We start from the raw sequence: 14,016 nt of genomic DNA on the forward strand, positions 1-14,016 counted from the left end.
TGACAGTCTCATTTTGGCCAGGTAGCAATATTGTTGGAATTATTTCAAAATTCACTTTGAAAAATCAGTTTTAGTAATGTTCTGTAAACATAAATCATGGGATTATTTTTCATTTTACTGTATCCCTCTATTTAGGTCTAAACCTTTAAGGATTAAACAGTTATTTTGGGAATAAAAATGTCATTCCACTTTGCTCCTCGACGATTTTCCCCTAAATGTGATAATGGTTGCATCCATGAACGTACAATTCTCAATCTCACAGCATTGACCTTTTACGTCACTCATCGTTTTTGGCCCGATAATATGGTCCAGGACCATAATAATTATTAACAAGGTTCCCTTAGGGGCAGTGCAATAATTAGGAGCCCTGGGGAGGGTAAAATTGGGAGGAGGGGTGGGGCAAGAAATTTTGGCGAGCAGAAGGGGAAGCATTTTTGGCAAGCCGAGAGGGGGGGGCAAGCGATTTTTCAGTTTGGCACTCATTCATGGGGCGCCTTTTTAATAAAACGCTCTAAAAAGGCTTAGGAAAACAGTAGGCCTACGGAAACGCTTAAATATGCATATTTTCCTGCTCGCTGCGCTCACAACATAGGCCCTACATCTAGACCTTTTAAGGTTTGCAACTTGGGATCCCAAAAATGTGGCATGTTCAAGGGGGGGGCAAAGATTTTTGGCGGGCCGAGACTCCGAGGGGGGGGACAAGCGATTTTGGCGGGCCGAGGGGGGGGCAAGCGATTTTTGGCGAGCCGTTTGGAAATTTTACCCCCGGGGGGCTCATAATTATTGCACAGCCCCTTATAAATATTAAAGCCATATAATTACAGGGCCATATTATAACATGAGGACACCCATAATATTTTTCAAAATTCTGTTTTTTTATACGATTATATTGTACTTTATTAAACCAACCCCGGGGGTGGGGTCTTCGAAAAAAATTTACAGGGATATACCATGCAGACTTTCGGATGCTGACTTTCTCTATACCTACTTTTTGCTGAATTTACCACCCATTAGTAAGTATACCAATTTTCACCAAAAACACCCATAAAGCACCCAAATTTCCCCTAATTGGGCACTTTCAGGGGCAATTGCTCAAATGCGCCCAATTGGGCGCATTTGGTCTCAACTGAAAGCCCACCCATTGATATACCAAAATTGCTGAAAAGGTACCCCAAAACCGTGGCACATCCCCGTATACCTTCAACCAGGGAGAACCCCCTCCGGGAAACCAACATACGGTACCCTCAAGCAGTGTTTACTCAGAGGCCGTATGTCTCAATTTTGGCCCAGTGAAAATTATTTTTGGCCCACACAAATTTGCAATGCTGTATTACAATTAGTCAATTTGGGGAATTACTGAGCCAAAATTTGGCCAATTTGGGAAGATAATGTCTCATTTGGCGCACCCAATTTCCAGAGAGAGTAAACACTGCCCTCAAGACCCTAGATTGATAGGTAGGCTACTAGGTGCTGTCAGAGGAGGCTTAAAGGCATTCCTACAATGCACTATGATTGGGAAATTTGATCAATATAGCCTAATTTTAAAGGCAAAGTCCCCATTGCCACACACACAAAATGGTAATTTTAAAACTGCAGCCAACGAGCTAATAGTTGAGACTTAGGACTGATATTTGATTTTCTTACAGGAAACATTAATTCATATTGTCCCACTGCATTAATTTCATTCCTAAGTCTCGATGTTTTGAATGTTAAATAATAGGATGAAAACACCAGATATTTGCACACAATCCCAATGCAAGGTATGATCAACTATACCACATGTGTACAAAAGCCAGACATACAAGGTCAGAAACCCCATTGGGTTGTGGGAATGTCTTTAAACATCCTCTGAGGTGCTGTAGTTTTGTCAAAATCCAAGATTTTGAATAAAATGCAGGAACCGTTGTTTTATTATTACGATGGAAATATTAGTCGAACGCATTCGCGATGTTCATAACACAGTAGGTACAGGCGCATGTGGGACAGTGATCTACACAACAAAGGATTGTACCGTAACATGACTGAAGGAGTGATACATATTGACGACATCGACGCTGGTAGTAAATTTCAATTTTGTTAAATTGCTTTGCCTTTTGTGAAAGGTTTAATTTCAGCTTTTAAGGGGCTGTGCAATAATTATGAGTCCGGGGGGGGGGTAAAATTTCCAAACGGCTCGCCAAAAACTGCTTGCTTGCCCGCTTCCCCCCCCTCGGCCTGCCAAAAAATCTTTGCCCCCCCCTTTTGAACATGCCAAATTTTTGGGATCCCAATTTGCAAACGGTCCGTATGCACAAAAGAGTTAGACCAGGTCTAAAGTTAGACCTGGTCTAAGTGGAATTTTATCCCAGGAGAAAGGACATTTTCCTTTACATTTGCTTCAGTTATTTTGTATTATTTTTGACCTTTGCATTTAAATCTTTAGATTTTGCTAGCTACTCTAGGAAGGAAATAAGAGTAAAGGATCATTCCTGATGGAAATAAATTCCACTTAGACCAGGTCTAACTTTAGACCCGGTCTAACTCTTTTGTGCATACGGACCTAATGGTCTAATAGGCCTTAATAGAGCGTTTTATTTAAAAGGCGGCCCCAAGAATTCGTGCCAAAAATCACTTGCCTACCCCTCTCGGCTTGCCAGAAATTGCTTGCCCCCACTTTCGGCTCGCCAAAAATGTCAAGCCCCCCCCCCCCATTTTACCCTCCCCCAGGGCTCATAATTATTGTACAGCCCCTTAGAATGACCAGGAGCATGTGTTTGACAAGCATGCTCCTGGAGCATGTAATTCAAACATGCTCATTGAAACATGCTCCTGAAGCATGTACCTAAATTGAAAATAATTTTAAGTCAAACATGCTCCTGCCATATGGTCCTGTACCATATTATCGGCCAAAATCGCACAAATGCTCACTGATCAGCTGATCAATTGACCTTTGACACAGATAAAATCGATGACCTGAGAAATTTGTGATGTTAAAAATGATAAAAATTTCCCTAAAATAAATGTTTTAAAATGATAAATTACTTCAAAACTTTTACATTGTTAAGAATTTAATGATTGTTTATTAATTATTTAGCAAGCATTCAGATATAACTAGAGGCTTTACGATAGTAAATATGCAGTAAAATGGTAAAATATGAAAGTAAATATAGAAATGTTATTAGCTATGAAACGTGATCGTGTGATGAATGTTTACATTTTGATGTGGACTGCTTCAGAAAAGCACTGGTCTTGCACTGAAGTTCAATATTATACCTGTAAAGTTATTACGTAGCAGGGTGCAGAAAGTATGCAAGAAGTGTGCTTTATGGTTTCTAATTAGAATTACGTGCATTAAATATCAGAATGAGTTATCGTCTGAATGCAACTGAGAAGGCGTCGCTTCCCGGATTGAATGGGGACGTAGCACGGGGGAGTGGCAGTGTTTTTCCACTGAATCAGCCGGGCGTAATGAACCAAGTAAACCGAGTGCAACCTTTCCACGCAAGACCACTGGCTGTTGGGGCAGCAGCTCCAAGGACAGGAGGCAAAACTACACACCCAGGGAAAGCAATTCTTGCAGGTAATTTTATTCAAGAAATCTAGCCTGGAATTCAATGGAATTGGTCAGACTGAATTAACTGAATACTCATACTGATCATTATGTAATATAATGTTTGATATTCTCAGGTACAATATACCCAGTCACTCATACACATTTCAAATTAAAGCCATGTAAGAAAGCCAAAACTGAAAACCATTTTGTCGTTGCGCTTTCCGTAGCAAAGTTACATCTAGTCAAAGATTGACTTTTGTCAAAAATGTTCTGCCAATCACTGCAATTGACTCATGCACGGCCCCAAGGAAGAACAACCTAGGGTTGAAGTGGGCCCACCGTGGCTAAAATAAAGTTGAATCTGAATCTGATAGAGCAGCTGTTCTCATCATGCGTGTGGAATATTTAGGGAGACATGAAGTCCATGTACAAAGACCAGAAATTACATTTCAAATGTACACCAAGGTATTCTTCCCTGACTATTTCCCGGGACTATTTCACTTACCATGTCACTGTTGTAGTCAATATCCTGAAATTATGTGTCCTGTTTGTAAGCTACACCATGCTTCAAATGGTGATGAACTGATGATCAAATCTGGCTCTCAAAATGTCATACACTAGGTACATGAGACCAGGTATACATACAGCTCATTACAGCTGTCCTATGTAGAAAGGTAAATTCACATTTGCCATCAAACCACATCATTTTATATATCAAATTACAGCCCTTGAGTAAAGAAAGCCAAAAACGTTACATCTTGTCAAAGATTGACTTTCATCAAAAAGATTCAGCTAACAAAACAGCATTTTGGTGGTGTTTCTAGATCTTAGATCCTCACATACATGTATGAAGATAAGACTAAAGAGCAAGTAATATCCTTCCTACCATTCCTCACATAAAAACTAAATTTAAGCAAGTGATATCCAATACCAATTCCTCATATGCCGGTATATAAAGAAGACTGTAAAAAGCAAGTAATATTTATTAGCGGGAATTCAATAAAATATCATAATTAATAAATTATCATGAATATTGTATTATTTCTTGTAGTATTGTGTTACCTTAAGGGGGTACTACACCCCTGGTCAACTTTGTGCCTATTTTTGCATTTTTCTCAAAATTATAGTGCATTGGTGACAAGTAAGATATGTATATTATAGGGGCAAGGACTACAACTACTGCACTGGAAATTTTATTTCAGGACAGACAACAGTTGTGGAGTTACAGTCAAAAATGAGGGAAACCCAATATTTGATCAATAAATCAATAACTACTTGCCTTGATTTGCTGAATTTTCAGTACAGTTGTTGTAGTCCTTGCCCTATTATTTACATATCTTACTTGTCCCCAATGCGCGGTAATTTTTCAGAAAAAATGCAAAAATAGGCACAAAATTGGTTAGGGGTGTAGTACCCCTTAAGGGAGTACTACATGTACACCCAGGGCAGCGGAAAATAATTCCCTTTCTGGGAACGTGAAGTGCTGTTTAGAATATTTTCTGCCAGCACGGATTCGGAGCGTGAGTAAGAACGGGTGGGGTCCAGGGCGAAGCCCCAGCGGGGTCCAGGCAGGAGCCGCCGTTGTACAAACTACTAATTACAAACAGGTTGCAAAAAATCTGAAAATTCAAATATGAAAAAAAAAATCAGTCAATTTGAGAAAGTACTATATGGTGCAGTATGAAACGTCATTGAGGTATGTTTAAGAGCCAGTCTCCCTTATTATGTACATGAATAAGGGGGGTTGTGATACCAAAAAAATAGAATTGTCTCTAAGAAATAATTTTGGTACATATTAGCACCAACAACTCACATGTAAAATATGAGCTTGCACAGCGCCCTCGTTCAGCTTAAAAAAATTCTTGAAATTTCAGCCTCTCTGAGCCTTACATGTACTTGCAAATGGTAAACTTTGGAGGTGCATAACATTGTGCGCCATCATCATCCCAACCTGCATTTTGCATTTTTTTAAAGTACCAAATGGTTACATTACAAAATCAGCAAATCCAATGATTTGATGAAAAGCGCCCTTGTGCAAACTTCAAAGCATCATAACGGGCTGCGCCATCAAGATCCCAAGTCCGAACAAGTTTGAAATTAAAGACCTCCATGGCAAGTTTCATTTTTCAGCAAAAATTTTTTGGGATTTCGTTGGCGCACCAAGTTAACAGAGGTCAAAGGTCAAAATTTCCTATTTTCGCACATATTTGCATGCCTGTATTATCGCGCGCCAACGTCACCTGACTCTCCGAATAGCATTTCATCAAAGAAGAGGTAATTCTCTGCAAGAACTGAATTAGTGCGCCCACATGATCCCACTTTTTTAAAACTTGTTAATTAGTTATACATAAGCCCCTTATGGTCGCATGTCATAAGTTGGGTATGCAAAAAGGGTGGAGGGATTACACTTTTCTGAAAATTGTGATACAAATTTGATTGGCTTTCCATAATCCCATACCCTACAGCAGTGGTTGATACCTCATTTTAAGCCTAATTTTATACTCTTTCAATCTACTGAAGCATATAATTATACATTATTCAGTAAAAAAATCACATCAGTTGAAATGAAAAATGCCAGGGGTGGAGGAGCAGGCGGATGTGGAGCAGGCGGATGCGGGAGTGTGCAATAGGGCCTATGTGAAAATTCACATGTCAGCATGTCAAAACTACTGGTTACTTTTTCAAATCTAGTGAGGGTATGATGTATTGATAGCTTTGAATGTTGAATTTGTACAACTAAAACAATTACTGACTACTTAAGGTGGTACTACACCCCCTGATAAATTGTGTGACTAATTTTGCATTTTTCTCAAAAAGTATCTACAAAATTACTACATTTTGTGTACACATTGGTAACAAACATTATGTATATTATTGGGGCAAGGATTCCAATATACTTCACCGAAATTTCAGTGATTCAAGACAAGGGGTTCATTATATAAGTTAAGAAATGAGGTACATTCTAGCGGTACCTCTTTTATCATAAATAAAGTGTACCGCTTGTCTTGAGTCACTGAAATTCCAGTGTAGTAACTTGATTCCTAATACCCCTATAATTTACATAACTTTTGTTACCAATGTGTTATTATTTTTTGAGAAAAATGCAAAAATTGTCACAAATTTATCAAGGGGTGTAGTACCACCTTAAATGGTTATATGTTCCTTTTTTTTCATTTTAAATGAAATCCTAGTTGAATTTCAGTATTTTTAGCAACATGCTAATGTACATTTCTCTTCTTGATATTCATTTCCTTAATAATAGAATAACCGTCTCGCTAATTACTCGTAAAAAGGTCATTGACCTTCACTATGTAATTAACATACGTACAATTATTTTAAATAGTTCATTTGAAGCATTAATGTATTGAGACCATATCCTCCAAATCGGATGACATTCTTGCATGAAATAAAAATTTTGCAGTCATTTTTGTAATTGAGGTCCGATTTGAGAAAAACGCATTTGAAAATTGAGATTTACATAGACACCTGTGTATTAATTAATTAGTAATTAAGCAATATCTCAAAAATTAAGCATGTGATAAGGTTAAAAATGGTGTTAATTATTAGAGGTTTCCAATATATACAACATATCAAAAAATACATTTTTTGTCATTTTTGACCATGTAATGGAAATTGTACCCAACTTATGACATGCGACCTTATCCAATCATCCAAAAAGTAAGATGGGATCTTGTTGGCGCACATTTTTATTGCGGGTCAAAGTTCCACTTTCGTGCTGCACATAGGCAAATATGCATCACTTTGGCTCAAAGCTTGACCTTTGACCTCTTTTATATTAGTGCGCCCACATGATCCCAATTAGCTGTTGCTTGTTTTTTGTCTACTGGTCGCCAAAGAAGCTAGACGATGAAAAATAAAATTGGGATCTTGTTGGCGCATCTTTTTGTGATGCAGTAAAAAGCCCACTTTGTGCAGCGAGTGGGAAAAAGAGGTCAAATTGACCTCCAAAATAAGGCTAAGTCCATTTTCAAAAAATCAGAAAAATATGAAGATCAAGAGATCCCAAGCTAATTTTTTCAGTTCTTGCAGAGAATTACCTCTTCTTTGATGAAATGCTATTTGGAGAGTCAGGTGACGTTGGTGCGCAATAATACAGGCGTGCAAAAATGTGCGAAAATAGGAAATTTTGACCTTTGACCTCTGTTAACTCGGTGCGCCAACGAAATCCCAACAAATTTTTGCTGAAAAATGAAACTTGCCATGGAGGTCTTTAATTTCAAACTTGTTCGGACTTGGGATCTTGATGGCGCAGCCCGTTATGATGCTTTGAAGTTTGCACGAGGGCGCTTTACATCAAATCATTGGATTTGCTGATTTTGTGCGCCATCAAGATCCCAATTTTTTTCTTGGTTTTTGTAATGTAACCATTTGGTACTTTAAAAAATGCAAAATGCAGGTTGGGATGATGATGGCGCACGATGTTATGCACCTCCAAAGTTTACCATTTGCAAGTAAGGCTCAGAGAGGCTGAAATTTCAAGAATTTTTTAAAGCTGAACGAGGGCGCTGTGCACGCTCATATTTTACATGTGAGTTGTTGGTGCTATAAATATGTACCAAAATTATTTTTTAGAGACAATTCTATTTTTTTTTGTATCGCAAATCCGTACATAATAAGGGAGACTGGCTCTTAAGATCTTTATACTGAAATACTTTTGGATTTGTACACAAGAACATTTGCAAATTATGAATTATGGATAATCCTGATGAATTTATTTACGGAATTTAGGTCTACTTTTTGAGAAAATTAGCGCCATATAAAAAGGCCAGATTTTTCCGTGTGGCATCCGACTGCTAACCATGTTTTGACCTCGTCTGTTCATGCGCATATAATCGTAAATATCACTCAAATTGTTGTGTTTTCATTTAAAATTTGTAGAGATCACATTCACAAGTTCTAGCAAACACAATTTTCAACACTAAAATTGTTAATATTGTACCGATTTTGCGCAATTTTTATGCAAAGTTGAGACTATATAGAGGCCATTTAGTGGTATGAACCCAGTTAGACTCTACCGCATTTACTTTCTGGGATCCCAGCGGTGTCGTCTGGTCTGGAACTCTTGTTGACGCAGTAGCGTTAGAGACTACAGTGGATCGAGCCATACAAAATTTAAAATCAACAAATTAAAAGTCATCTGTTTATTTTCATATTTTGTTTACAAATATTCCTCGCGTTCAATTTTATTGATCAGCTATGAGCTATCCTCAAAAGCTCTCAAAGTTCGCAGAAATATATTTTACAAGAGGTGATTTTCAGATCTGGAGGAAAATGGTATTAAAGGTGCCGGTAACCTGATTGAAAATCTCATCCCCCACTTTACCTCATCAAAGTGCTGATTTTGGTATCAGAAGAAAGCTCATATTTTTGTCATAAACATATTGAAATTTGGCGTTCCAAATCTGTGTATTTCCGAAGATATCATCAAAAAACAGCCGAATTTGTCAAAACTATGGTATACCATAGTTTTGACTAATTCGGCAGTTTTTTGATGATATCTTGGGAAATACACTGAGTTGGAACTTCTAATTTCAAATTCAATATGTTTATGAGAAAAATATGGCCTTTCACTTGAAATCAATATATTACATGATCATGATGATTATCATTTAAAATAAAAATACTGTAGACTACCAATATCACACTGTATACAGGGTTCGAATTCGGCTGTATCGCATAGCAGTTTGCTCCTTATTTTGAAGCAACTGCTACCCAATTTTGCAGTTGTATAGCACTTTTTATAGTGCTTAAGTATATGGAAGTATCCCGATTATGATGAATTAGCCAAAAACTGCTACGCAAATTTTTTTAACGAATTCGAACCCTGACTGTATAAATGTCGGTAATTCCATTTGGAATTAGTCAGATTTGATTTTCCAAATATCAGGTCACCTTCCTTTAAAATAAATGATTAGGATATTAAACATATTTTTACCGTCTTGTTTTTTGTTTTTCTGCGACTATGAATTTTTTTCTGGGAACGCTGGTACCATGATACCGGTGATTTCGTAGCCCTGACTACACCCCTGTCCAATTTTGTGCCTATTTTTGCATTTTTCTCAAAAATTATAGCACATTGGTGACAAGTAAGATATGTATATTATAGATAGGGACAAGGACTACAACTACTGCACTGGAAATTTTATTTCGGTATAGACAGCAGTTGTGCAGTTGCACTGTGCAGTCAAAAATGAGGGAAAACCTTGCCTTGAGTTGCTGAATTTTCAGAGCAATAGTTGTAGTCTTTGCCCCTACTACATGCATAATTGTCACCACTGCGCTATAATTTTTGAGAAAAATGCAAAAATAGGCACAAAATTACCCAGGGGTGTAGTACCCCCTTAAAACTTCAGATTTAAAAAGCAATCTAATGTGGCCCTACACATGTACATGTCATGCATGTGTGGAAAGTTAAGTCTGCATAATGAAATACTATATCATGAAATTGTGATGTACCATTATTATTTTAAAAGCACCAGGAGAATTTGTGACGTGCAAAAAATGTTAAAATTCATGAATTTTGGATATAATCGTGAATTTTCGGTTCATTCAAAAGGATTCAATTTTCCAAAAAACACATTTTAGGAATATTATGGATAAATCACACAAATCGTGAGTTTTCTAAAACTGGTGTGCGAAATTTGCTCTCAAAAATGTTGTATTTTTCCGGTGCTTAAGTATTATTGTATGGACAACAAGTAGGCCTACTGTATAATAAATTTTGATGATATTATTATAAAAACGCCATGCCTCAAATGATTAAGCTTTTTTGTTTGAAAAAAACACACACACAAAAAAAAAAGAATCATAGAGGCTGTGATAGAACCCATTTTCAGTCTAACCTTGTTTGAGGGCATACCCGGCATATTATATATGTTGTAGGGTAAGACTTTGCATATAATTGCAATATTATATGTCACTTCGATTTAAAGTGGTTATGAAATAGATTAGAAAACTTGTTTTCCAAAAATTAGAATGCTTAACTTAAAAATAAAGTAGTCTTTGTACAAGTCTTTGGGCTTGATTGATACAGTTCGAAAACAGGTCTAAAAACCGCATGTTTGTGCCCCTTATTATCGTAAATGACGCCATGGAATAGAGTAAAGATTATAAGAACGCTTCCGTCTGAAGATCTGTCCTTCCTTCCGTCCGTCCTTCCTTCATTGTGAAAAATTATTTCTCAATAATTGTGTTTGTAGTTGCTATTATTTATAAACAGGAATAAATGTAATAGAGCTGGTGTCATTGTGTGACGTTTTTGTTAAAGTTTGTTCAACAGAAAAATTATATCGGATTATGTTTTACTTTTGATGTTATGTTTGTTAATTGGTTTTAATGGTTAAAGTTTCTTTTAGTAGAGAGAAACTGTAAAACTATACCATTGATTTAGAAACACTGTATATAATTGTTCCTGATTTTTCAATTGAGTACACACTCTTTGTGTACATGTTATTAGCACCTTTTGTTATGTCTTTGACTAATATACTCTGAGTAAATAAAATGAGAGCTATAAAATACACTCCAATTAGCATACTCGGCAGTGGGGTTTGACTCCCACCCTTTTATTTTACCCCCACCCTTTTTATTGAGGCACCCTTTATACTGAAAATTCCTGACCCCACGCTTTTTACTGAGGCACCCTTTATACTGAAAATTCTTGACCCCCACCACTTTTTGCTTTTTCCGCTATTTGTAAACTGACAAAGTCGCATTTAATTTGGTTCAAGTATCAAGTACGCCGAATTCTGCACCTATTTCACATGTGCGAGTCCGATGTTTTTCTCTCCAATAAGTTAATTGATACATTACGTGAACAATGCAAATTATATGTGAAAAACTACTACTGCACTGTAAAATAAGCATTTTAATGAATAACTGTACTTTTATGGTGTTCAAATGTTGTTCTTGTCATGAAACTTGACGACGCTGTGTTCAGCGACTATATCCTACTTCTTCCGTGCTGCTTCGCTCAATCAATTATGCATGTTAATGACGTCACTCATATACGATCAATGTAAAGAAAAATAACACGTCATGGAAAATCGGACATTTGCATATAGCGTAGGTGTTTTGGCAGCGCTTCGGGGAGGATATTGTGTACATTGCACTGGATTCACGTAAACAAGCGCGAGCCTGCATCAAATGGAATTTTATCTTGCGACATAGTGTGCAAGTTTTGGTGATTTTCTTGGAACTATGATTATTTTATCATTCAATAAAAATATACTGTAAGTTGGAAGAAGCCCCACGCTTTTTATTTTAATCCCACGCTTTATATCAGTCCACGCTTTTTACCCAAAAAGTTTAAACCCCCACGCTTTCACCAATTTTCAGAATTTCGAACCGGCACGCATTATAAAGCGTGGACTGCCGAGTGTGATTAGGCCAGGCAAATACGTTGGGGAAATTGTAATATACATGTATAATACACCTACCCATCGTGCAGTGGGAGTTTTAATGATATTTTGCCAAATGTAATCACCACCTGCACTCAGAAGGTCACTTTAATCAATTTGCATTGTGGGATATGATGCCATCAATCCCATGTCTAGCCACTAATCTACACTCATAAAACTAATATCATTAGATTAAATGGCCATTAAAATTGAAAAAAATCTAGATATTTGTGTTCATCACAGTTGATGAACATAGAACGTTATACATGCAATGTCAAATTGGGGGGGCAAGGGGGTATCATTTTTTCAATCAATTTAGTATCCTTAATATTATGCCATTGTGTCATTATCATTATAGAATAAAAATTCCTTTAAAAAGGAATGGGGCCCCGATGGGAGCTTTGATGTGAGATGCTGAAATCTGAGGGGGGGAGGGCACTCCCACTGTGAAGGTGACGCGTATGTGTAGGGCTGTTAAGACCTCCTTTTTCATCATCGCTGTCACCAAAAGACCCCATTACCAGTACATGCTGTGTAAACCAAAGACCCCATATTTTTCCTTTAGATCTATCACCCAAAGACTTTGAAATGACAAAGCCATTTGAAGTCATTTAGAACTAGAAATTCAATTTTGGAGGCTTCTTTAGGCTCTCACACAAAGACCCCATTAAAAAGTCATTCTCACCCAATGCCCCCCCATAATTTAGATCCAAACAGATCTACTCTCTCAACCAATGACCCCATATGACAGGGTTCGAGGTTTGAGGACGGTTTTACTGCCAAAATGGGGGAAAAATGAAGTTCATGTTATCATAACATTATACATGTTTTCTGGACTAGAATTTTGTGCTGAGTCCATTTCTGAAGTTTTTAATACACAGGGTATCACCATTTTAAAGATATGTAACAAATTCTAAGCGCATGTTGTTTTTACGAAGAATGATATGAAAATGTTAACCAATCCTGGGAGTCTACTTGGAACACAACTGTATTTTAAAAAGTTACAGAGCATTATTACTTCAGTTAAAGTTGTTTTGAATCTATAAATATGTTAAACAAACTAAAAAGACTGCTTAAACACTTATCTCATGTATGAAAATGAAATGATGTTGGTACTGAGGCCCCTGTATTCCTATATATTTAGTAAACATATAGCGGTCAGGTTTGGTGTCAAGACAATAAATCTATTGATGTCTAAACTCATAAAGAAATGATGTTCTTAAAGTGTTAATGTACAACTGATCACCTTTACACAATCTTAAAATGTTTATACTGAAGCATAGCACTTTATTCACCCCTGACATCAGAAATGGCTTGTTGATAGCGCAACTGAATATTGTGTGATCTAGCGGCACGGGCTGCATCAACTTTATTTTCTGATAAGTGGTTGATGTGATGAGCTGGTACAGAACTAAAGTTCTCTTCACCATACCGCTTGACTATTACTTGATTCTGTTTCAGTTTTCTCAGGATAGAACTTCTCAGATGTTCAGGTACATCAGTTGGGGAAATGACTTTAGCTGGATACCAGAAGCACACATGCTTTGCCCATACTACATCTCCCGGTGTGAAAGATTCTTCATCATCGGTGGTCATATTATCATCAGAACATGAAAGGCATTGACTGCTCTTCCTGGAATAACTTTTATGGGTGTGACCTTTGGGTTTAAGGGGTTGATACATCAGAAAAATGGCGTGAACCTCAAAATGGGGCCAAATCTGAGTCGTAAAAAAAATTATTTGGAAAAAAGTATACATGGCATCATTCCACAAATCTAATCGATTGTGGGGATTGGTAGAGTGCACAATCGATCAACTTTTCAGAGCTGTACCTCCATAAGTTTTTCCGAAATAATTTTTTTTACAATTTGCCATATTTTTTTCACGCTTAGGGGTAGGGGTAACATTTTTGCAATTTTCTTCAATTTTTCTTTTTGAAGGAAGTTAAAATTATTATCAGTGTGTGGCAAATTGAAATATCATTAAAATGAGGGGTTAATGAGGTCTCTAGCCCCTTTAGATCAAATTTTATGGTGAAACTAAGATACATATCTCTCGAAAATGACC

At 37.0% G+C, this 14,016-nt stretch overlaps 1 protein-coding gene across 1 annotated transcript in view; it reads left to right on the forward strand.

Annotated features, from left to right (window-relative positions):
- Positions 1 to 3,170: 3,170 nt before the first annotated feature.
- Positions 3,171 to 14,016, forward strand: part of LOC140155825 (tricarboxylate transport protein, mitochondrial-like) — a 40,722-nt gene continuing 29,876 nt past the window's right edge. Inside the window, exon 1 of the mRNA XM_072178810.1 lies at positions 3,171 to 3,559. Within this exon, the coding sequence (XP_072034911.1) occupies positions 3,343 to 3,559 (217 nt within the window). The 5' untranslated portion in view covers positions 3,171 to 3,342. The remainder of the gene's footprint in view (positions 3,560 to 14,016) is intronic.

The sequence above is a fragment of the Amphiura filiformis genome, chromosome 6 (genome assembly GCF_039555335.1).
Source record: "Amphiura filiformis chromosome 6, Afil_fr2py, whole genome shotgun sequence".
Taxonomy (NCBI): Eukaryota; Metazoa; Echinodermata; class Ophiuroidea; order Amphilepidida; family Amphiuridae; genus Amphiura; species Amphiura filiformis.